The sequence below is a fragment of the Peromyscus eremicus genome, chromosome X, assembly GCF_949786415.1.
Source record: "Peromyscus eremicus chromosome X, PerEre_H2_v1, whole genome shotgun sequence".
NCBI classification, from domain to species: domain Eukaryota; kingdom Metazoa; phylum Chordata; class Mammalia; order Rodentia; family Cricetidae; genus Peromyscus; species Peromyscus eremicus.
The window spans coordinates 98415012-98440301 of NC_081439.1; the positions used below are offsets into that span (position 1 = coordinate 98415012).

Below are 25290 nucleotides of genomic sequence, written 5' to 3' on the forward strand. Positions count from 1 at the left end.
GTATAGAGAAAAATGAAAAAGATTAAGCAAGGTACCAGAGTAAGTAAGATGTCAAGCAAAGCTTGTCATTTGTGTAAAATCTGAAGGTGGTAAGGAAGTGATCCTCTTCATGCCTAGAAGGAAGTATAGCTGCAAGGCAGGTATACTGTGTTCAAGAAATGGCATCCAAGCCTGGGTAGCTAGTGCCAGTGGACAAGGAGAGAATTAAGTAACAGAGGTATGAGTATATACCATTGCAAGAATATGTGGATGCTGAGAACAAACCTATGTCCTCTGGAAGAGCAGCCAGTGCTCTTCACCTCCGGGACAGTCCTCCAGCCCAAGGAGACATTTTTAAATAATCTAGAAACCAGATGAACATACCTAATCTTCAGTCTAAAATCTGAAATCTAGAACATTTTGAGCACCAGTATAATACCACAAATAGAAAGTTCCACATCATAAAAACTTTTCTCATGCATAAGATGATTAAAAATAGAGCTGGTGTGGTGACACATACCTTTAATCCAGCACTCTGGAGGCAGAGGCAGGTATATATGAGTTTGAGACCAGCCTAGTCTACAAAGTGAGTTCCAGGACAGCCAAAGCTACACAGAAGAAGCAAAAAGAGATTATTAAAAATATTGAGAGACTGAAAGACTAGAGGTAGAGTGCAAAGGCTCTGTATTAGATCTCCAGAACAAAAAAAAAAAGTCAGGGAGAAGAAAATGCATGTTTAAAAAGAGATCTGGTGGTGGGGTGGGGGCAGGGGCCTGGGCAGATGGTTAAGAATACATGTCGCTCTTGCAGAGGATGTAGATTCATTTTTCTGCACTGACAACATAGTACCTCACAACCATCCCACACTTCAGTGCTACAGGACCTAACACCCTCTTCTGACCTCCAAGGCATAGGCATACACTTGGTATACATACATGCATGTAGGCAAAATGGTCATAACATAAAATAAAACAAATCTTTTTAAAAAAGAAATTTAAAAGGCCTAGAATCACGGTTAGGGATATTGTGTTTAGGAGTTAATGAAAAATAAATAATTATTAAGCAAGAAGTTGGCTTTTATGTAATGGGGCAAGACTAATAATGGTAAGTCTTTTATCAGGGCTCACTATCTGGAAGTAAAATTTGGGGAAGAAGTTGTTATCTAGAAGTGATTGGTAAAAAGCCCAGAGATCAGTGTTCTGGTCTGCCTGCATGGTTCCTGTGAAGATTTTCTTATAAACTTTGAAAGTTCTCTATAGGGCTGGAGGTATAGTAGAGTATTAAGAGCCCTTGTCTAACATGCATGAGGCCCCTGGATTCCATCCCCAGCCTCAAAAATCAAGCCTCCAGTATAGACAAATAATAGTTGTTGCTTTTTTCTACCCCATGGCTACTGTCCTAGTTCAAGCTCTCATTTTTTCCTACGTCTTAATACTTTGGTGATTTTTATTATTAAAATGTAATTACATTCCCTTTACTTCTTCCAACCCCGCCCCTATACACACACATTGTTTCCTCTCAAATTCCTGGCCTCTTTTTAATTCTCTCTCTCTCTCTCTCTCTCTCTCTCTCTCTCTCTCTCTCTCTCTCTCTCTCTCTCTCACACACACACACACACACACACACACACACACTCAGGTAAATATATTAATATCACTTACAGAGTATGGTTAGTGTTGCTTATGTGTACATGAATTCAGTGCTGAGCACTTGTTATTGTATAGGCAATTAGGGGGGCTCATCCCTTGGGAGAAAACTATTTCTCCCTCTCTCAATATCTGTTATTAATTGCCTATAGTTGTTTGTCCTGTGGTGGGATCCAGTGACATTTCCCACTTTCTCATTGCATGTCTTTTGGTGTTCGCTTTGTTCTGGTCTTGTTTAAATAGCCATATAGTCGAGGTATCATGGATGAAGCTTCTCTGTCATTTCTAGGAGACACAATCTCCCAGCAGATATCCTGGTCCTCTGGCTCTTAAAATCTTTCTGCTCCCTCTTCCTCGATGTTCCCTAAGTCTTAGGTGTAGTAGTTGTGTTGTAGATATAGCCATTGGGGCTATGCACCATCTGATCAGTTTTTCTCTGCATTTGGACCTGTTGTGATTTTCTGTAGTGGTCTCTGCCTGTTGTGAATAGAAGCTTCTTTGGTGAGGGCTGGGAGCTTCACTCATCTGTGGGTATAAGGGTAAGTATTTAGAATACAGTTAAAAAGTGTGCTGGTTTAGTAAAGTGGCAGTAGTAGTTTCCCTTCTAAGATCCATGACCTCACTAGCCCCAGGTAGTTAGCTAGGTTTCTAATACCAGGCATGAATTCCCTCCCGGTGAGTAGGCCTTAAATCCAATTATAGTTGTTGGTTACTGCCAAGATATGAATGCCACTGTTACAGTTTTAGGGATATCCCATAGTACTTATTATTGTGGTTCATAGGCTTCTCAGATTGCTTGTCTCTCTTGGCAGCTTGCATAGCACTTTCCTAAACTATGAAAGTTAGTCCTTAGGGAGGAGGCTTTCAGGTCAAACCCAGCTCAGCTCTTCCTAGACTTGTGTTTGAAGTCAAGCCATCATTCTTAAAGTTATTGTTCTTCCTATCTCCATTTGCTTCATCCAAACAGTCTTTGACATTGGTCAGTTTTCTTTCTAAAGTTTCAGTCAGATCATGTTACTTTTTTCTTTTCAGAATTCTATATTGGTTCTCCATGGCCTTATACCACCAAGACTTTTGAGCTACAAATTTGAGATCCTTCATGGAGTAGTCTCAAAGTACCTTTCTAACTTAATATCTTTCTATAGTTCTGTGAACTTTTGTCTCCATCCTCATCCTAGCTACTCTTTCCTAAACATGTATTTCCTAAGCACTCCGTATTTTGTTTCATGCTACATGCTCTAAACCAGTAGAGAGATAACTGCTGGGTAGTGGTCGCACTCCTTTAATCCCAGCACTCGGGAGTCAGAGGCAGGTGGACCTCTGTGAATTCCAGACTAGCCTGGTCTACAGAGCTAGTTCCAGGACAGCCAGGGCTACACAGAGAATCTCTGTCTCAAAAAACCAAAAAAAAAAGGAGTTGGATAACTTATATTCTGCCTTGATTCTCTTGTTGACAGGTGGCTATGTGACCTTCTAATGTGTTATTTGGACCTACAGGGTTTTTCTTAATGTCTTCATATTCATAGTGTTAATTCCTATTTAGAAGAGTTGCTAGGATTCATTCAGATGATGAATGCACAAAGCATGCACTAACTAATTTTTTTAATTTTCTACACACTTCTGTCAAATGATAGAAACCTAACTAAAAATGGCTTAAGTAATGAGGAAGTGAGTCTAGAGGTAAGGTTTCCCAGGGTTAGTTAGCTAAGAAGTATCATCAGGGACTCAGAGTCCCACCAATTTTCTGCTTTTTACTCTCTTTTGTCTTGGGCCTTTCCCTGCCTTCTGGTGGTAAAAGGGCAGCTACTGTCTTAAATGTCACTTGGAGACAACAATGTTCAAAGGCAGAAAAGGGGAAAGTCTCTTAAGCGAGCTCTGTTGAACACACCCTGTGGCTAAACTAGTCATTCTTGGGAAATGGAGTAAGCTAATCTTAAAGTAGTTTAGCCTAGTCATGACTCAACCGCTTGAGCTGGCCCACTTCTCCTGAAGAAACAGATGCTAAGAAAAGGCCAAAGAAAGGGCTCTTTTCGAGAGGGAAAGGAGTATGATAGCATGGTATATCGCTCCAGGAGTGCTTCTAATTTGTTACTGCATGAGAGAGAGAGAGAAAGGTGGTACATAGTAGATCAGCATAAACAGGGGAGTCTGCTTTGGGTGGGAAAAGTCTGAAGTTCTTGTTCGGATAGCATTACATCCCAGTTGTAAAGTTTATTTTATGTCCAACTAGGTATGTAGCGGAACTGATGAAGACCCAGATGACAAAAATGCACCATTTCGGCAACGGCCATTTTGCAAATATAAAGGGCATACTGCTGATCTCCTTGATCTTTCGTGGTCTAAAGTAAGAAATTATTATTTGAATTATGCATTAATTCTGTATGACTTTGACATTAGGATTTTAAAATGTCTTATTTTTATGGTTGTTACACTAGCAAGCATAGGCTGTCAACTTTGTGAAAGTTATTTATAAGCTAATCTAAGTTCTCAAAAGAGGAATTTCAAGTGTTGATATTGCTTAACAATTTAGATCTATCTATGTATTATTTGCCATTTGCTTTTTATATGCAGTGATTTTCAGAAAGAAATGATCCTTCACAAAATGGATATGACTTCAGCTACAAAGATCAAGTCTGGTCCATCTTTAAGCCTGCTTTAAGGCTTAACTTGCTACCTTTATGCAGTTATTGATTTTTTATTAAAAGTTCATTTTGTGATACTTTTGCCATAGAGCACTATTATAACAGCAGTAAAGGGACAATTTTGCCACTGAATACCTCAAAAGTTTTCTAAAAATTTAAGGCGATATCTCAAATTTTAAGTAAGGTGTTTAAATACGAAACACCTTAGTATTTTTGCTTGATACCTTAAACTTTGTCAGTAATCAGTATCTAAAATATGTTTAAAATTTAAGAGAGAACATAATATTTGAATACCATGACTTGAGAAAAATGAACTGTGTTAACTAGACAATACCGGAGGTACAAATGGTACCCATAATTTTAATTATGTCAGAAAAAACCTTATGTAGCACAGAGATATTAATGGTATATTTTGGCAAACTAAATCAAGCTGCACCTGAACTCTGTTTGCTTGTTTGTCTGCTTGTTTGTTTGTTTGTTTGTTTGTTTGTTGAGACTGAGTCTCTGTTGCTGAGGGTGGGCTGACACTCACTCTATGATCCAGGTTAGCATCATACTCAATGGGATCCTCCCACCTCTGCCTCCATATCTACCTCTGCCTGCCAAGTACTGGGATCAACATTCCCCGCTATGTACCACCTTTGAATCAGTGCATTTGTGAGTTGCTGGTTCTCTTTAGGTGTTCTGGGTATTTTATATAACCCATCTGTCATAATCAATATCTCTCTCTCCATTTCTCTCTGTGGTCTGCTTTTTAAACCAAATATCTTACAAACTTGGGGACCTAAGTTTGATCCCAAAAATTCACATAAAAAGAAAAGCCAGGCATAATGTCACATTATAATCACAGCACTGATAGGAGGAGACCCATGTGGCTGTCTGGTAAGCCAGCCTAGCCTACTTGGAAAGTTCAAGACCCATAAAAGACCCTGCCTCATAAAATAAGTAGCAGTGTCTGAGGAATAACACCTAAGGTTGTCCTCTGACTTCCACATGCATGTATACACACATTAAATGCACATACATGAACACAAAGAGGAACAGAGACTTTTTTTGAAAAAATTTTGAACTTTTAGTTCTCAAAATTTAAAATTACATTTATTTATTTGTGTATGTGCACCTGTGTGCACATATGTGCATGGGCATGTGTGCCAAGGTGTGCATATGGAAGCCAGAGGATAAGTGGGTCAGTTCTCTCCTACCATGTGTGTCCCAGCAATTGAACTCATGTTATCAGGTTATAAAGCAAGCACCTTTAACCTCTGAGCCATCTCGATGGCCCAAGAACCTTTTTATATATAAAGAGGTTTATGTCAGACAGTTTTTATATTTTAATTGACACATGAGAATTATGCATATTAATGAAGTGTAATATAATATATGTATATAATAGATAATGATTAAAAATCATATTTGACATCCCTACCTCCTTAAAGATTTGCCCTTTTCTATTTTAGTGCCTTCAGACTCCTCTTTTCTAGTTACTTATAAAATCTATAACAAATTGTTATAAATTACAGACACTAACTGTACTATGGAATACTAGAACTTACTCCTCATACCTAATTACATTTTGGTGTAACACTAAACAGACTCAGCAGGTTCTCTCTCTCTCTCACTGTCTCTCTCTCTCTGTCTGTCTCTCTGTCTCTGTCTCTCTCTCTCTCTCTCTCTCTCTCTCTCTCCCTCTCCGTGTGTGTGTGTGTGTGTGTGTGTGTGTGTGTGTGTGTGTGTGTGTGTGTGTGTGTATGGTAATAATAGTCAAAAGAAAAGAGACCATCAGTAAGAGGGAACATGGGAGGATTTGGAGAGAGGAAAGGAAAAGGGGTAATTGTAATTATATTTTAATTAAAATAAAAGAATAAACTGAGTTCCTATAAACATCTGCCTACTAGATATTCTGTATTTCAGATTCACTCAAAACATATCTGTTGTTCACTTAACCACCTAATTAAGAGCATAACTTTGGAGCCAGACTCCCAGGATTCATAGTCTAACTACTTTGCCCCTATAGTTGTGGGATCTTTGGCCACTTTCCTTAACTTTACCATACTTCACCTGCAAAATAGGCATAATAAAAGTAGCTTCTTTGCAGAGTTACAGGGAAAGATTAACTGAGTAAATACAAAGCACTTACATAGGACTAGAGAGATGGCTTAGCAGTTAAGAGCACTTGCTGCTTTTGCAGAGGATCTGGGCTCCATTTCCAGCAGCCACATGGTGGCTCACAACCATCTGCCTCTCCAATTCCAAGGAATCCAACAACCTCTTCCTGCCTCCATTGGCACCAGGTATGCATACAGTACTCATACATTCAAATGGCAAAACACTCATACACATAAAATCTTAACAAAACAAAATAAACATACCTACTTAGCACACAATAAATGTTCAATTAACATTACCTGTGAATGGGGCTGGAGATATGGTTCAGCAGTTAAGAATGAGTACTGCTCCTCACAGAGGACCCAAGTTTGGTTCCCAACTTCTTCAGGGGGCATTTTACAACTGCCTATAACTCCAACTCCAAAGGGATACAATATCTTTGTTCTCCACAGGCAACTCCACTTAATGTTCAAATAACCGCCCCCCCACACACACAATTAAAAATAAAAAAATAAAAACATGGCCTATGAATGTGCCAGGTAGAGGATTTTAGGCACCAAGGACACCAAACTTAAGTATTTTACTGTGTTCTCTTTTGTGTTATCAAAACAGGTAAGATCACTGATGTTTATCAAGGATTTGAAAAAGGAGATTTGTATGAGTTAAGGAAGATGCTGACAGGTGTGTGGTTATGGAGTAGGGAGTTGAATTCACACTCCATGTCTTTAGAGTGGTACTCTCTCACCCCATTCCCATGTCACAATAGCTCAGCACCCTACAAAAGCTAACATACAAAAATTGAAAATTCTGGATATATTGCAAAGATACAAGAATCATAAATTCTTCCTTTCCTGTATTCTTTACAAATTTTGTAGGTCACAGAAATATTTAGTATTTAGTCTATATACTTGCCTCATGATTGGTGCCAGTTTATAAGCTGAGACTCTTGATTCTTGATATTATGAATACTAGTCATAAAAAGATAAATACAGAAAACAAGGATATAACACTTCGAAAATTTTTGTGGAAGTTACTCACATTAATGTGTGTGTGCGCGCGCGTGCATGCATGTGGGGGGGACGTGCATGCCCACTCGCACACCCACCCTCATGGAGGTAGGGCAGGACAGAGGACAATCCTAGGCGTTGTTCCTTAGGCAGCAGCTACCTTTGTTTTATATCCAAATATGTTTATTGGGCTGGTTCACACTCATCATGAATCAGGGTGCCTTTGAAGCTGCTTCCTCCTGAAGGAGCACCCCTCTGTCAGCCTTTCCTGACAACAAAAATGAGTATTGACTTGTTTCACTCAATTGTTCCTTCAACTATCTTGCCAGATTTTTCATTAATTTTTGAGGTTATATCATTTCCCTGTTTGCTTTATTTCCTCTAAACTCTCCCATGTACCACCCCCATCTTGCTCTTTTTCAAGGTCATGGCCTCTTTTTTTTTCTTTTATTGTTGTTACATTCTCTCTGTGTATGTGTGTGTGTGTGTGTGTGTGTGTGTGTGTGTGTGTGTTCCTAAATACATAAATACAACCAGCTCAATATAATATAATGTTACCTGTATGTTATGTTTTCAGGGCTGACCATTTGGTATTGGATAACAAATTGGTGTGCTTTTCGCTGGGAAAGACCTAACTGCTACTGTCTTAATTACTATTCTATTGCTGGGAAGAGACACCATAACCAAGGAAGCTTATAAAAGAAAGCATTTAATTGGGGGCTTGCTTACAGTTTCAGAGGGTGAGTCCATGATCATCATGGCAGGGAGCATGGCAGCAGGAAGGAAGGCATGGTACTGGAGCAGTACCTGGGAGTTTACATGTTGAGACAAGAGAGTTAACTGGGAATTGCTTGGGCTTTTAAAACCTGAAAGTCCACTCCTTAGTAACATATCTTCTCCAACAAGGCCACACCTCCTAATTCTTCCTAAATAGTTTCTCTGGCTGTGGACCAAGCATTCAAATATATGATCCTATAGGGTCTATTGTCATTTAAACCACCATAGATTTGTAGATGTTATTTACAATAAGATTCTAACCTGTTAAAGGGTAGTGGCCAAATCTTACTTTACTGTTACTTCTCTTCAGTGTCTATTAGAGTCTCTGTTTATAGTGAGTTTTCTATTTTTTAAATACTTTTGTGCCAACTAACACAATATTAAAACATAGAGTAAAAATCCCATGTAGTAAAGGATCTTTCATTGTATAGGTGAGAGGACTATATTCCCTCATCCACCTAAAGATTATAAGTCTAGTTATGCACAGAATTTCAGTTTGAATATACTTTATGTGACTCCAAAGGTCAACAGTTAGTTTAAGAAATTATTTCAGCACTGAAGAGATGGCTCAGCAATTAATAGCACTGGCTGCTCTTCCCAAGGACCTAGGTTCAATTCCCAACACCCACATGATGGTTCACAACTATATGTTCCAATTCCCAGGGGATCCAGCACTCTCTTCTGGCCTTTATGGGCACCACATATGCACGCGGTACACAGTTATACATGCAGACAAAACATTCATACACATAAAAAAATTTTTTAAAAAAATTAATTTCATTTAGTAAGAATTTATTGAACAAAAACTCTTGGCAAAGTAGAATAAAATTTAACATTTCTTTAACACATTCATTTAATATTTTAAGAATATATTCATATATCATATGCTTAAAGCAAGAACTGAATACAGCCAAATTTTATTTGAGTTATTTTGGTTGGTTGGTTGGTTGGCTTATTTGGGTGCTAACCATACACTCTGCTACTGAGCTACACCTCCAGCTCAGAAGAAAGCTAGTATTCAAGAACACTGGGCCATACGTTTAGTTCTATTAATCAACAGAAAATTAGAACGCAAACTATATATGCTCATTAAAACGTTTCTGGAACTGAGTTATCTTTAAAAGTAAAAATAATTATTAGATACCTCCAGAGTCTATTACAGATTTCCAGTTTTCTCCTCCTCCTCCTTTTTTTTCTCTTTATTTCTCGATACTGAGGCCCAATCCTTGCAAGTTCTTTACCACCATGTGTGGCTCCAAAACTCTATATTTTAATAATAAGGTAAATTTTAATAGATATTTTAAATGTGTTTTATAGAATAGCTCATAACATTACATAACCAAATAAATATTTGCAGTTAGTCTTTTTGCTTATTTTTTTATGATTTTTGAAGACAGAGTGTCTTGTAGCCAGGCTGTCCTCAAACTTACTATGTAGCTAAGAATGACTTTGAACTCCTGATTCTCTTGCCTCCACAATCACAAAATTACAACTATGAGTTGCCACACAGATCCAGATTAAGTGTTCTTAATTACTTTGAGCAAATGACAAAACGTCTTAGTGCTTTTCTGCTCTCTGCAAAACTTGGTTAGAGCCTAGACCTAGAGTCAGACCACCTGCTCTTGAACCCTAACTCTGTGTAATCTTAGGCAAGTTATTTTTCTGTGATTCATTGTTCTCAGTTGTCAAAAAGGATGAAAATAATCTGCCTACCTCATAGAGTTGCTGTATAGTGCTAAGAACAAAGCTTTTTGCAAATTGTGTGTACTCAATAAATGTTCTCACTACCTTGATTTGTTGGTCTTCTAGGACATTTCAAAAAATACTAGAGTCCCTTTGAGTTTCCTCATTCAGTGTAATATATAGTTCTGCCCTTTAAATAGGTGAGTTTTAGAAATTATTGGGCTTTGTTGGCCATGAGCTTTTCATGGGTAGGTGTTTGGTTCCAGGGTAATTGGTCCAATATAATGCCTAAGTCAGTTACCCTACTTCTTCCAGCTCTGAAAATTCTATGATGTATTCTGAGAACTTGTCAGTTTCTGTTCTCTGATTTTCTTGCCTAGAGTGTGACAGGAGCACAATAACTTTTCATTTCTATGCTGCATTACAGAGTAATCTTTTTGAAGATATTTTAAGTGACAATTAGGATCAATGTAAGTTAGAATTCACCAGCGTTTTTGGTGTGAAAAATAACTAAACTAAAATAATCAAATTAATAGATTTCATATATTCATAGCTAAGTTTAAACATGTTCCAGTTAAAACAGCTAAAGTACTCCTTAATCCTCTGCTAGTACCTGACATACTTCCTTTCATACATTGTAAGATTCATAGTAATGTAACAACAGGTAATGCTAAAATGGCTTAGAGTCAGTGAAATACACTAGATAATAACTTGAGAAAATAATACATTTTTCAAGTGAATTGAAATAGTCGTATTCTTTATGATGGTGCATATAGCAATAACATAGTATATGAAATTAAAACTGTAATTCTAGTTAAATTTTATTGTGTAAGTAGTGTTTTCATATATATTAGTAATAAGTAACTGATATCATTTTCTCCATAGAACTACTTTCTGCTCTCGTCTTCTATGGATAAAACAGTCAGGTTATGGCACATTTCTAGAAGAGAATGCCTTTGCTGTTTTCAACATATAGATTTTGTCACTGCCATCGCTTTCCATCCAAGAGTAAGTAACCATTTATACATATACTCTTTGTCATGCTAAATAGAGATGAAGTAATTTGATTTCCATGGAGAACAGTTGGGACTACAGGATTAAAAAATCGTTAGTAGCCATATAACTGAAAAATTAACATCTTATTTTGCTTTTGAGCTTGGTGTTGTGACATCAGCATTTAATCCCTGCACTCGGGAGGCTGGCGCATGTGAATCTCTGTGAGTTTGAGGCCAGCTAAACTATATAGTCTATATAGTAAGTCTTAAGACAGCCAGGGCTGCCTAGAGGCCATGTCTCAAAAAATGGGGAAAGGGCTGAGAATGCAGTTTAGTAGGGTATTTGCTTAGCAGCAGGAAGCTCTGAGTTCAGTTGCAAGCACTACCAAAACTGGGTGTGGTGATGTATGCCTATATTCACAATTCTGGGAAGGTAGTGATTGAAAGATCAGAAATTCACAGCCACTCTCAACTACACAATGAGTTTGATGCCAGTCTGGGATACATAAGACCTTGTCAATTAGTCAGTGGTTGGCAAAGAATTATTCTAATAATTTGCATTACAAATGGGAAATTATTTTCTAAATACAGTAGTAAAAAGTCATCCCAGCTGAGCGGTGGTGGCGCATGCCTTTAATCCCAGGACTCGGGAGGCAGAGGCAGGTGGATCTCTGTGAGTTCAAGGCCAGCCTGGTCTACAGAGCGAGAGCCAGGACAGGCACCAAACTACACAGAGAAACCCTGTCTCGAAAAAAAAAAAAAAAAAAAAAAGTCACTCCAAATCCTTAATAACACATGGAATATAAATATATTATACCTAAAGATGGGAGATGTTAGACTTAGAGATAGAAAAATAGCTAAACATGGCAGTGCATGCCTGTAATCCCAGCTCTCTTGAAGCTGAGTGGAGGACGATCACTAGTTTAAGGCCAGGCTGGGCTATATGACATTGTCCCTAAAAGGAAAAAACAATAGGTGTAACATGGTAAAGGTAAGTCTGTAGGTGAGAATTATGGAAGGGTTGTGGAAGGGAGACAAAGTTCAAAAGACTGAAATGGGTAATGACCAAATTTCATTATATGATGTCCTGAATTAATATTTAGGGTTTTGAAACATTGTTAATCAATATTGTGTGTGTGTGTTGTATGTGTATGTGCTTACATGAATGTGTGTGCACTTGTATGTATACATGTTCACATGTGGATATATTTGCCATTGTATTCACTTGAAGAGGCTAAGGTCAACATTGGATTATCTTCCTCTATCACACCCTACCTTATTTTTAATACCTAATGAACTTGTATTACTTTATGTATATAGGTATTTTACATGTATATCTGTGTACCACATGTGTATCTGGTGCCCTCCAAAGCCAGAGAGGGTGTTGAATCCCTCAGAACTGGAACTATAGATGCTTGTGAGCCACCATGTGGATGCTAAACATTGCACCTGTGTCCTCTGGTAGAGCAGCCAGTTCTCTTAACTGCTGAGCCATGCTTTCAAACCTACCTTATTTTTTGTGAGAGTCTCTCTCACTGAAGCTGGAGCTCACTGTTCTGACTAGACTGGCTGGCCAGCAAGCTCTCCAGAATCTCGTGTCTTGTCCCCTGCCCCAGCAATGGGGTTACAGACTTATGCTGACACACTTTTATGTAGGTGCTAGGGATTAGAACCCGAGTTCTCCTGCTTAGGTAGCAAGCATTTAACCAAAGGAGCCATCTCCGCAGTTCTTGTTAATCTTAATCTTGTTGTTTGTTTCTTGTTTACCATTTTTGAAAACAGATCTCACTGTGTTGCTATGGCCTCAAATGATCCTCCTGCCTCAAACTTTTTGAGTAGTTGAGGCAACATACATGTGTTGCTGATCCTGGCTCACATTGTTGTTCCTTTTTATTCATTTTCCATCTAGAAAATCCTTTAATATCTATCCCTAGAAACCAAGTACTTCACCAGGTGTGATGGTACATGTCTGGAATTCCAGCAATCAGGAGGTTGAGGCAGGAGGATCATGAGTATGAGGCCTGCCTGGGCTACATTGTAAGTTTCAGGGTAATGTGGGCTACATAATGAAACTTGTTCTTGAAAATAGAAAAAAAAAACTATTTAATTTTATTTCAACCAAAGAGGAAAAAAGTTGCCGGGCGGTGGTGGCGCACGCCTTTAATCCCAGCACTCGGGAGGCAGAGCCAGGCGGATCTCTGTGAGTTCGAGGCCAGCCTGGACTACCAAGTGAGTTCCAGGAAAAGGCGCAAAGCTACACAGAGAAACCCTGTCTCGAAAAACAAAAAAAAAAAAAAAAGAGGAAAAAAGTTGACATGGAATTGTAGATGCCTTATGCCTTTATGGTACAGAGCCATAAATATTTAAAGCTGAATTAGTTTTGGTTTTCTGTAAATGTAAGCACAAGGAAGAATCCTCATTGATGCTGCCACTACTGCCAGATTAAAATAGGTGGAGGACTCGAGCTGGCTCTAAATTGACTTTCCCTCCCAAGTTTGGTAAATGGCTACCTTGCAGTCAGGTCATGCATCTCTATTTGTTTAATACCCATTGTCTTTTTTAATGCAACATTCAGTCATTTTCCCCTTTCTTCTTCTTTTCCCTCAAATTAGGAGAAATCACTAACTTTCCCCCTCAATATAATTGCTCTCCCAAGGCAAACCTATAGCTTTTAAAAGGCTTAACAACACTTGATAATTAAAATGATGAAAATTAAAATGATATCATCTCTCCACCTATTAAAGTAGCAGTGCTGAAGGAAATACTAGTTTGTAATAGTGTTTATATAGTATTTTATTATTGAGGTCTCAGTTCTTTCAATTATTTTTGTAATTTTCTTTGAAAACCTAAAAGCTATGGCGAAGAGATTTTGACGGGGGCTGGGGAAAACAGTCATGTCAACATTTTCTTAGACAATGTGACTCTACTATAATGTTACCTGGAAAGAAAGAAAGTAACAAAGTTGTAAATAGAATAAGAAATTGGAGACACATGCTAATATTTCAATACAGTTTAAATTTTGAAGTCCAAGATGAAATATTTTTAACTTGTTCAACTTTTCTGGTAGATGCTATACAGTTTACTATACCATATCCTCAAGAATGTCCATCATGTATAGATCATCCATGACAGGCTTCAGCAGTGAATTAAGTGTCTTATATGAAGAAAATGTCCTGATTATTAATATATAATCCCTGTGTTTGTGGGAGGTGGTAGCTGTAATGAGAGTCTGTACCTTCTCCTGTTATTTTTTGAGAAGGAGTTTCTCACTTAACCTGGAGCTCACCAATTTGGCTAGACTTGTTGACCAGGGAGCTCTAGGGGTCTGCCTTTCTCTGCCCCTGAGGACTAAAGTTACAGATGTGTGCCATTACCATGTATGTGGGTGCTGGGGATCTAAGCTCAGGTCCTCACACTTTACTGACTGAGCCGTCTCCCCAGCCCCTGATAAGTAATTATCACATTACCAGAATTCAGCTCAGCTGAGTGGTAGGACTAGTTTCGTTTGCAGAGGACTTTTCAGCCTTGACTCTATTGACATTCTTCGTTCTAGTGGGAGGGATGAATGTCTTTCCTGTATATTGTAGGATGATTTACAGTGGTAACATCCTCCCCTACACTAGACTATGATAATCAGAAATGTCTGCTGACATTGCTGTACGCCTAGGATGCATCCAGTTTCTCTAGATACAGAACTCCTGCACTGCAATTCAATATCAGAGTTCCTAAAAAGCAGGTTCAATTTGTAACTGGCGTTAGCCTTGTATCCCAGTGTTACACATGTCCCTGAAACATGCATGGTATAAGATAGTGTTTCCCAAAGCATACCCAAAGAAAGTCCAGGGTGAATTAAATTAAAAAGCCACTACCCACTTTATCCCACTTTGGGATATTCAAAATACAGGTTAACTGAAAATCTTACAAAGTTTTTGCACTCCAGAATTTCTTAAATTTAATTGATTATAGAACATTATTTCATGTGATGCTTACTCAAATATTTATATTAACATCCATACTTGGAAAAACAGTTTAAGGATATAATGAAGTTATTCAAATTCTGTGTCTCCAACATGAAAGCTGACATGTTTAATTGTTGTCATTTTTAGTACACAAAATGGTGCTTGCTTGAAGACTAATACTTTGTGGCTAGGTGTAAATGTAGTTCACTGATCTCTATCTCTATCACTTGCCTTCATGCATGAGGCCTTGGCTTGACTCCCTAGTACCCAACCTTCAAAATAAAAAGAAAATAACAGTAACAAATACTTTTCAACTAACACTTCATTTTAGATTATTATTTCTTTTCTCTTAATGTGTTAATTAGCCAAGCTTTCCCTGGTGTGAAAATAAAAGCATTCTCTTTTGCCAACTTTTTAGGATGACAGGTATTTCCTCAGTGGATCATTGGATGGAAAGCTCCGCCTATGGAACATACCTGACAAAAAAGTGGCTTTATGGAATGAAGTAGATGGTCAGACAAAATTGATCACAGCTGCCAACTTCTGTCAGAATGGCAAATATGCAGTAATTGGGACATATGATGGTAGATGTATTTTCTATGATACAGAGGTAAGAGCCTTGTGGTTTTAGACAAGTTATTTGTACCTTTTAAATACCTTATTTGTAATATAGGGCAAAAATGGTAATATCTGAGACTTAGAACAAATGATCCTTGAGGTTTCTTCTAATTCTGATATTTTTAATTTATGATTTTGTTTTAGCATTTGAAATACCATACACAAATACATGTACGATCTACTAGAGGGCGCAACAAGGTTGGAAGAAAAATTACTGGCATTGAACCTTTACCTGGCGAAAATAAGGTACTATAGTATTCAAAACCATCTCTCTCCACACTGTGTACTGATTCTTGAAAGTTAGTTTTAATATCTGGGCCATAACATAGGGGAATACTGCTGTTGGTTGTTTTGCTGTTTATTGGCTTGGTGTTTAACACTCTTTTGGTGTTATGGCTTAATTTAGATTGAAAGATGATATTTTTAACTTTGCTTTGGGTTTTCTTTTAGATACTGGTAACCTCAAATGACTCCAGAATCAGACTATACGATCTCAGAGACCTATCACTGTCCATGAAGTATAAGGGTTATGTCAATAGCAGCAGCCAGATCAAAGCAAGTTTCAGGTAAATTGGCATTGAGAAATCCCCAAAAGTATGGCATTTCTTCACTCCCTGTTTTTCATTATATAAGGTTTTTAAGTCTACATTTTTATAACTGGTATCACATCATATCATCATCATACAGTACTTACTTTGTCTACCTGCATGGTAGGTAAAAAAAACATCCCTGTTTTGCAAATAAAGAAAGAAAAACCCTGGTAGGTAAGAAAACTATCTCCATTTTGCAAATAAAAAAAGCAAAACCCAGAACATTAAATGATTGGCCCAAAATCATAGTTCTCAGAGACATGCTCAGAAGATTCTTAGCTCCAGAATGTTTGCTTTTCAACTTTTATATAAACTTTCAAGAGACACCCCACCACACCACCACCACTACACACATATTGCCTTGATCCCTTTAGGTGCAGGAGCTAAGAAAGCATTTGATCACCCTAAAGTAAAGTACCTTGTCATTATACCTTTACTTGCCATTATTATTTCAATTCTTAATTTGGGATCTGTAAACTCTCCTGAAGTAGGATTACCTGCCTAGCTTTTCTTCTTTCTAATCCTGCTATCAACTCTTTTCCAAAGTCAGTTATTTTCTTCTTGAAGGACCCAGTAATTACCCAGCTATTCAACTGGTGAACTATTCTACTTCTGTTATCCTTTAAGGCACTAGTTCTCCTAGAGTAGATTAAACAACATCATAGTTACCTGGGCTTTGATGAAAATACTAATGCTGGTAGAGTCAGGGTTAGCTCAAATGAGGCCCTGGGTTGGGTCCTCAGCACTAATAATGTTCAAAATGTGAACAACAGCTTACATCGCTATGTCTGAAAAGATTAGCCTGGTTATTGTGACAGATAGTATAGTCATTATAACAGTGCTAGAACAAGTAAGTAGCAATGAACAAAGTTTCAAAAAAGCCTGGCTCTGCATCAAACCACCTTCATAGTCTTCAGAATAAGAAGATGGCTCTAGTTTTCAACAATCTCCCTCAGGTGTTGTTTTAGATATTTTAAATTAGGAAGCACTGATAGAAGGAAACCTTGATTTTTTTTCTGTTTATTTTTTGACCTGTCCTGCTCAAATATAGCCATGACTTTACTTACCTCGTTAGCGGTTCAGAAGATAAATATGTTTATATCTGGAGTACTTACCATGACCTAAGCAAGTTTACTTCAGTCAGGAGAGATCGTAATGACTTCTGGGAAGGTATTAAAGGTAAGCAAATGCAGCTTACTTATATGTATGTGCCTTATTATAGAGGAGTAGAGATTCGTTGTGACCGCACTATGCTGGAAACATAGATGGACGGATTTATGTCTTCCACTATGTCAGAATTTATAGACTAACAATAAACTCACAAGTTACAACAGTTTTGTTGGCTGCAATTTCCCAAGAAGTCCCAGTTTCATTTGCTAGCTGGCCTTCGGCCAACACAGGTTCTTTTTATCCCAATTCTTAAGAATCATTACTTGGGTGGGGGTAGTGTGGGTGGTATAGTTCCACACATGACACTGTGCAACTGTAGAGACCAGAGACCAGCTTTGTGGAGTCAGTGCTCTCCTTCCACCGTGGGTTTCAGGGGTCAACTCAGGTCGTAAGGCTTGTGTAACAAGAACCTTTACTAACCGGGCCATCTCCCTGGCCCTTTTGTTCTATTTCACTTACTAATATTAAGTTTCACATCACACATTCACATGACACACTAATTAGTACCTTATAGAGTGGCTACAAAAGGGTTAAAGAGGTCACAGAGTTGAAGGAAGCTTTACTGGGGCAAAGGCAGATAGATGCAAAGAAAGTCACTGGGGTAGTTAGATAAGACATAAGGAACACAATGGAAGAGTTTCTGGAGGCTCAGCAGAGCAACCCACAGCCAAACTGTGAAAGTACAGAACTGAAAACCAGGTGACAGGCAGGCAATTCAAGTGGGACACTTCCAGCAGGAGGACTAAGCTGAGCTTAAGCTTACAGGACAATTAGGAGTTCTCTATTCTTGACATGGACCAGGTGGTCAGATAGCGGTTCACTGGGTTTGTAACCACTACCATTAAAGTGATAGGCTCTATCTTTTTATAGGGTCCAGATGAGAGTATCCCACCTTTCGACGTATTCACTAAGTTCTGGGGCCATTTTTTCTCTGATACAGTTTTAATAAGCCCTTGTAGTCATATGCTTTCAGTCTACTTTGATGAGTTTGTAGGTGCTACCCTTGTGGCTTGTCTGTGCTTGTAGTTGGTGCTGGATGGGTGATGGTGTCTGTGTGTACAAATAAGATATAAAGTCAGCCTGTCTCTGCCTTTCTATTCAAAATGGAGTCAAACACTGCTTTGTACTATGGAGCCACCCACAGCAAGACATGGAGAAACTTAGAGCAAGGCACAACCTGATCTTCCAGCCATATTGGCAGTTTAACAAATGTAACTGGTTGTGTTTCAATAGCAGACTATTTCATTTTTCTATAGCAACGAGAATTATTGTGGCCTAACATTTGAAAAGTATGGAAGCATAGAACCTATATGAGACAGTTTTTTTTTTTAAAAAAAAACACTTCTGGATTTTAAAATAGTCTTACATGTTTTAAAAGGTCTTTTTCATAGTCTCATTTTTGTCTTGATATTTAGTATAAACTTTCTCAGTTATCCTGAAATAATTTTTTCCCAGCACATAATGCAGTGGTTACATCAGCCATCTTTGCTCCAAACCCAAGTTTGATGTTATCCTCGGATATTCAATCTGAAAAATTAGAAGATACTGATAAAAGTGAAGATGCTGAAGCTTTGGATAGCACGTCTACTGGTAGGTGCCTGTATTTTATTTGTCCTGTGTTTTTCTAGCCACCTATGGGAAGATTTTCATACATACAAAGAGCATGTCTTGTGTTCAGCATAACAGTTGTTAGATAACCATTTCTGAACATTTCAGTAACATGTTTCTTGTAAGTTTTACACCTTTAAATTCATCTAGGTATTTTGGAAAATTGGGAGTTCATCATTTTTGCAGGCAGCATTCTCTGAAGAGAAATCAAAATGAGGTGAGCAAGATTGTATAGCCTGTAAAGGCCACATGCAGCCCCGTGGATAGCTGACAGAATCAGCACATACAACTTTAATCAGCTGCTTCTAGACAGGGATGGCAGAGACTCCTAAGTGCTTGAGTTAATGTTGTGTTGTCCACACTAGTGTAGTGTTTGCCTGCTTTTAGTCGGTGCTTAATCATCGTTTACTTCCTGAAGTCATGATTCGAGGGAAAGCAAGGTTCCTCGGCTTTCTACAAATGCCTGCCGTCTTACAATAGGTAGCTGTATACCTACCTGCAATTTTGAGAATGAGTGTATTTGTTTTTGTATTTATGTATTTGTTTACTTACTTGTTTTGAAACAAGGCCTCACTGTGTAGCCCTGGCTGGCCTAGAATTTGCTTTGTAGACCATGCTGGTCTTGAGTTCACAGAGATCTACCTGTCTGTGTCTCCCAAGTGCTGGAATTAATTATAGATAGTTAAAATGCTCAGAATAGGAAGTGAAAGGAAACTATCAAAAGTAAGAGTGATTGTAGCAACAGTTATAGAAAAATGTTCTGTACTAGTCCTTAAGAGTGTGGTTAAGAACCTGCATGTGTGAAGCAGTTGTTAGAGAAAATAAGCTTATATTCAAAAAAGCAGTCGTAGAATACTTTCTTATGAATTTCTGCACCCTACAGATAGACAGTTTACATAGCCATAAAATCACAGCAATAAATAGGAGTGCAGAGGTGGCTTTTGTTTCCTTTTGCTTTGTTTTGGTTTTTCGAGACAGGCTTTCTCTGTGTAGCCTTGACTGTCCTGGAACTCACTCTGTAGACCAGGATGGCTACTTGAATTCCTGAAAAGTTTTTAAGTACTTTCAATTAATTGTCCCAATAATGTCATTTATACTATCCATTCTACTTACTGTGCCATTCTGTTTGAAGAATACACTCTTTTTTTTTTTTTTTTTTTTTTTGGTTTTCCGAGACAGGGTTTCTCCATGTAGTTTTGGTGCCTGTCCTGGATCTCACTCTGTAGCCCAGGATGGCCTCGAACTCACAGAAATCTGCCTGGCTCTGCCTCCTGAGCGCTGGGATTAAAGGCGGGTGCCACCACCACCTGGCCTGAAGAATACTCTTAGAAATAAGGATGAATTCTAGCCTAGCACTTCTTTCAACCCAAATGATAATTATTAAGATTTTACTAAATGCCTACTTGGAGACAATCTATAGTATATTTTTTTAAAGGCTTCTCAAAATTGTATCACATTAACAGGGCCCCATTAACTCTCTAAATCCTTTTTGAAGAGTCACAGCTTTTAATGGATTATTTCCAGATTTGTACCTGTCTAGGTATAGCTAAGATTAAACTGGCAACTCAGGGCATGGGACCATAAAACACATCCAGTGTCTCTCTCTCTTTATTCCTGGCATTTGGCACTTTGGGCCTTCCTGTATTACTCCCCACCCCAAGGTTAGGATGATTACACCATGGAATAAGAATTAAAAACAGTGTAATATAGTAGTCTCATCCTGTGCTCAAGCTTACCTGGAACTCACTATAGACTGAGGCTGGCCTCCTCAGACCTCTGCCTCACCTGCTTTTGCTAAGATTCCAGCCACTATTTGAGGCTCAATAAAGAATTTTCATTTTCTTCTGCTTCTCTCGCGTCTCTAAATTCTTTACGACTGCTGCACTGCTTGCCTTTAAGTTAGTCCAGAAGGAGTATAAGGAATGTTCAAAGACTCACAAGACGGTATTAACAAACCTAGAGTGAAAACATTATGTCTTCCTCATCCTGTACCCAACTTTTCAATGAAAATTTAAATTCCTCTACCCCTAAGGAGTCAGTACTTCTTATAGCTACAGTTTTTAGTCTATAGATAATCAACAACATAGAATTTGTTTGTCAACTGTTTTTACACAGCTAGCAAATGTAAAAGGTAAGTGTTTGGGCCGTTGAGCCTAGTAGCTACATAGATACTCAGTATAGAGCATAAAGGCAGAGTGCTGTCAGCATTCACAGAGCAAATGTATGTACTCATTTCATGGCAGTTTCAGTGTGTCTGTGCTACAGCCAGCCTTGTCAGTCATCTTAGAGATGCCTCTTAACAGCAGAACTGCTGCCCAGCTGGTACCATTCTTCCAGTATTCCAATCCTGAGATTGAAATGGAAGCATTAGATGGCATAGAGGCCTAGACTACCTTGGAGTAATTTAGTCATTCAGTCTCCAAGGAACTGTAACATCCCTAAGACAGGAAAAGAACAGCTAAGAGGAAGTTAAGTGGAAGTGTGCTTTAGTCAGGCAGAAATGTACCAGAGAATGTAAGCATTCTAGAGAAATCAAGAAAACAGATGGTCGGAAGAGGATCTTTCCCACGAAAGGTACAAACAGGGTCGTGAGTGTGTAGTATTGTGGCAACAGGCTTCTTAGTCCTTTAAAATCAACTAATACCTTTTCTTCCTGCTTTTCAGGTATTCTGAAGACAGATAACACCGAAGTTCTTCTCTCTGCTGACTTCACTGGAGCAATCAAAGTGTTTATTAACAAAAGGAAAACTGTACCTTAATTTGAAAATATATTTAAAATAACCCTATCAATGAGTTTCTATATGTATCAGAAATGAGAAAAGTATTATAGTGTTTCAGGCTAACATCCTTTTTTAACTTTTATTGAAAGTTGTCCAAATATAATATATATTTTTTTGAGAGGCAGTGTTAGCAATCTAGGAACCCCTAGACTAGAAAGAATGTGGCTAGATTAACATTGCCGAGCATAGAGTTTATGTTTTGTTATGTTTATGTTTTGTTATATAATTATAAACATGCACAGGTTTCTGCATGAAAAGATATTAATATATTAATCACATGTGCGTGCCTTTTGGTTACATGCACTAAATCTAACAAAGTTAAATTATTGCGGTGGCTCTTTTGGCCTCCTGCTGGGTGATAGTCTTGTTTCTAGCTCTAAAATTTTTTTTGCACAAAATTTCGTTTTTAAGAAACGTGGTATCTTTTGACTGAATTATTGTTTTGAAAATGTTATATAGGTTTTCAATAGGTCAATAACCATGTGTAAATGGTTTTTTATAAATTTCTCAATTTGGGGACAAGATTTTTTTTGTGATCTAAATTGTGGACTTATTCTTTACTTTGTATGTGTATATATATATAATTTTTTTTCTTTGCCACACTGGAGCACAATGTTTCTATGTAAAGAATTCTTTTCTTTATCCATGAGCACCAGGCTTTGCTCACTTAAAAATAAGCCACATTAAGGAGTGAGTCTTCTTTTTTACAATAATGTAAAAATGAACTGTTTACATTTTTTTTAAAAGCATTGTAGTTTTTAAAAATTAAGCTGTTTTGTTTTGTGTTGTTGAATTTGAAAGGCCTTGTAAATACCAATATAATGTACCAATGAAATAACATCTGGGACAATGGAACCTGGTAATGTTGTTGATGGTTTGCATATGTTGCTGAAAATGAAATATGTGTCATTAAAGTTGGTCATCAACACTTGTTAAAGGTGAATTATTTTTAGATGACGTGACTACACCAAGAGATGCAAGAAAAAACAACTTTTGTCTTCAATTGACTTCAGTCAAACAGGGATTTTAAATCCTGTGCTGCCATCCATGCTCACATGTTCTTTCTGCACTGTTTCCAGAATGTGAGGCCGTGAGGAGCCGCCATCATGTCCTAGTTAATCTAGCATGGTCTTGATCGTAACAGTTCTTGGCTTTCTTCTTGGTTGCTTGTCATCTGCCTTGGATTTCCCCTGCATTGCCCTCTTACTCTAGACAGTGCTCTCTCCCACCCCTTCCTTGTCCTTACCCACCTCTCCTCCCTCTCTGCTTTCTTTTCACATCTCTTGGATCTCTCATCCTCCTGTACTCTACATGGCAAATTGAATTATTATGTCACTGTCTTTCTAACTAATCATAGTTTCTGTTTTTTTTTTTAAAATTCCTCCTCCTCCTCTTCCTCTTCTTTCATTTTTTTTGTTTGTTTTTTGAGACAGGGTCTGTCTAGTCCAAACTGTCCTGGAAGTCTTTATGTAGAGCAGTAGAGCAGGCTGGCCTCAAACTCACAGAGATCCTCCTGCCTCTGCCTCCTAATTGCTAGGGTTAAAGGTGTACATCACCACACTTGGCTTTGACTGACTTCTTTCAGAGTATTTCTGTCTTTCTGGGTGTTTCAACTGCAGATAATCAGGGTATTGCTCTGGGAATATTTCCCGATACCTTTCATACAGTTGCTTAAAGAAAAGGCTAAACTAGTTGCTTCCGGACCTAATGCTGACACTTGCGGTTACTGTGTAAATACACTGAAGTTGTAAGTCAGAAAGTATATTTGCAAAGGAAGCATCAAGATATGTACAAAGAAGCTAGGCAGAGTGTGTACACCTATAATCACAGCTGAGGCAGGAGGATCATGGGTTCATGGCTTGCCTGCACTATAGGGCCAGTTAGTTCAACTCCAATCTGGAAAACTTCAACCCTGACTGAGAAGAAAAATAAGAGTATAGTTATAGCTAGTGAGTAAGTGCTCCCCTAGCATGTGCAAGGCCCTCACTTCGATCCCAGTACTGCACCATTCTTCCTACAATGAGTATCAGAAAATATTAATAATTTGATTTAGAAAAGAGCAGGTTCTAGAGTCAGATAAACTTGGATTTGGTTCCTTGTTAGCACATTCCTTGGTCAAGTTATTTATCCTTTGTTATCATTTTCCTTGTATGTAATATGGAAATGGCTAATGTAAAATATAAAGATTCAATGATAAATTATATGTGTATGAAACATGAGATCTAGCTAGTAGATGTACTCAGTAAATGTGCATTTTTTATTGCCCTTTTCAAATATCCCTTTAGATCAAACAAAACATTCACACACATATAGCTTGAGTTTTCCTGCCTGGCCCACAATCAGGACAAATCTCTCTCACCTGCCAGTCCCACAGCCGCTCAGACCCAACCAAGTAAACACAGAGACTTATATTGGTTACAAACTGTATGGCCATGGCAGGCTTCTTGCTAACTGTTCTTATACCTTAAATTAATCCATTTCTATAAGTCTATACCTTGCCACATGGCTCGTGGCTTACTGGCATCTTCACATGCTGTTTGTGATCGTGGCAGCTGGCAGTGTCTCTCCTTCCACCTTCCTGTTCTTTCTTTTCTCCTCTCTGTTAGTCCCTCCTATACTTCCTGCCTGGCCACTGGCCAATTAGTGTTTTATTTATTGACCAATCAGAACAATTTGACATACAGACCATCCCACAGCACACACACATGCACACACCTTTAGAATGGATAGATTCACGGGCACATACACAATAGAGTGAGTGTTTTGTTTTTTGTTTTTTGTTTTGTTTTTACTGTTTAGTTAGTGCCTCACTGTGTGGCCCTGCCTAGTGTAGACCAGGCTGCCTGGAACTGACGAGATCCGCCAGCCTCTGCCTCCTGAGTGCTGGGATTAAAGGTATGCACCATCATGCCCAGCCAACAATAGTGTTTCAAGGATTAACATAGGGCTTTTTAAAAAGACCAAACCCTTTTTCTTTTAACTATCACCTTCTCATAAAAGAAAGAATATTTTCATAGGAAAAAACAAAGTAAAACAGCGCAGTCTTAATACTACAAGTAGCCTATGATTGTGAATAAATCTGGCTTTTGAAAGGAAGTAATTTTATTCCCGTTTCCCAGTTTTTCCATGAAAATGTATTGCGTGCTGTGGCAGGCTGAGAAACACCATGCTAGATGAACTGATTGAGTCTTTCATTCGTGCTCTTCTGTAGAGTCTTATTGAGTCTGTCTTCATCTTTGTCTTGGTTGCCTTAATTGGAATGCAGATATTAACTTCATAACATAATACTTTTAGACAGTCTTTTATTTGGAGCTGCAGTAAATTGAGCTTGAACCACACAGGTGTCTACTCTAGTATCTCAGATAATGTTGAGCTAGGAATTAAAAATGTTGGTCTTGATGGGTGACACAGAATTCCAGCATTTCCCAAGTTTCTCACACAGAGTCTGATCTGCAAGTACTTTCACCCACGAAGACAGCTATGATCCACTTTGCTGCAAAGTTAATATGGGAACTTATGCTTTAAAGAGTTAAGACTGGCCCAGGGTAGATAGCACTAAGCTTACTGTTCTCAATTCTCTTTGCTGCACTAAAGACAAAAGGAAGGGCCTGAAATCCCTTCTCTCATAACAATGGATATTTTTGTAGTCTTCTTAAGAGTTCTCTGCCACTTTTTTTATTTAATTTTTTTTTCATTGTACTACATCCACAGTTCCCCCTCCCATCCCTCC

General features: G+C 38.2%; 1 protein-coding gene across 2 annotated transcripts in view; it reads left to right on the forward strand.

Moving 5' to 3' along the window:
* The window catches only part of Wdr44 (WD repeat domain 44), a 100432-nt gene extending 77941 nt beyond the window's left edge, over window positions 1–22491 (forward strand). For both annotated transcript variants that reach the window (XM_059250743.1, XM_059250744.1), the window contains 8 exons: window positions 3856–3969; window positions 10726–10848; window positions 15213–15404; window positions 15557–15658; window positions 15863–15978; window positions 17054–17181; window positions 18628–18762; window positions 21445–22491. In XM_059250743.1, coding sequence (XP_059106726.1) covers window positions 3856–3969; window positions 10726–10848; window positions 15213–15404; window positions 15557–15658; window positions 15863–15978; window positions 17054–17181; window positions 18628–18762; window positions 21445–21539 — 1005 coding nt within the window. In that variant the 3' untranslated portion in view covers window positions 21540–22491. The remainder of the gene's footprint in view (window positions 1–3855; window positions 3970–10725; window positions 10849–15212; window positions 15405–15556; window positions 15659–15862; window positions 15979–17053; window positions 17182–18627; window positions 18763–21444) is intronic.
* Window positions 22492–25290: the final 2799 nt, after the last annotated feature.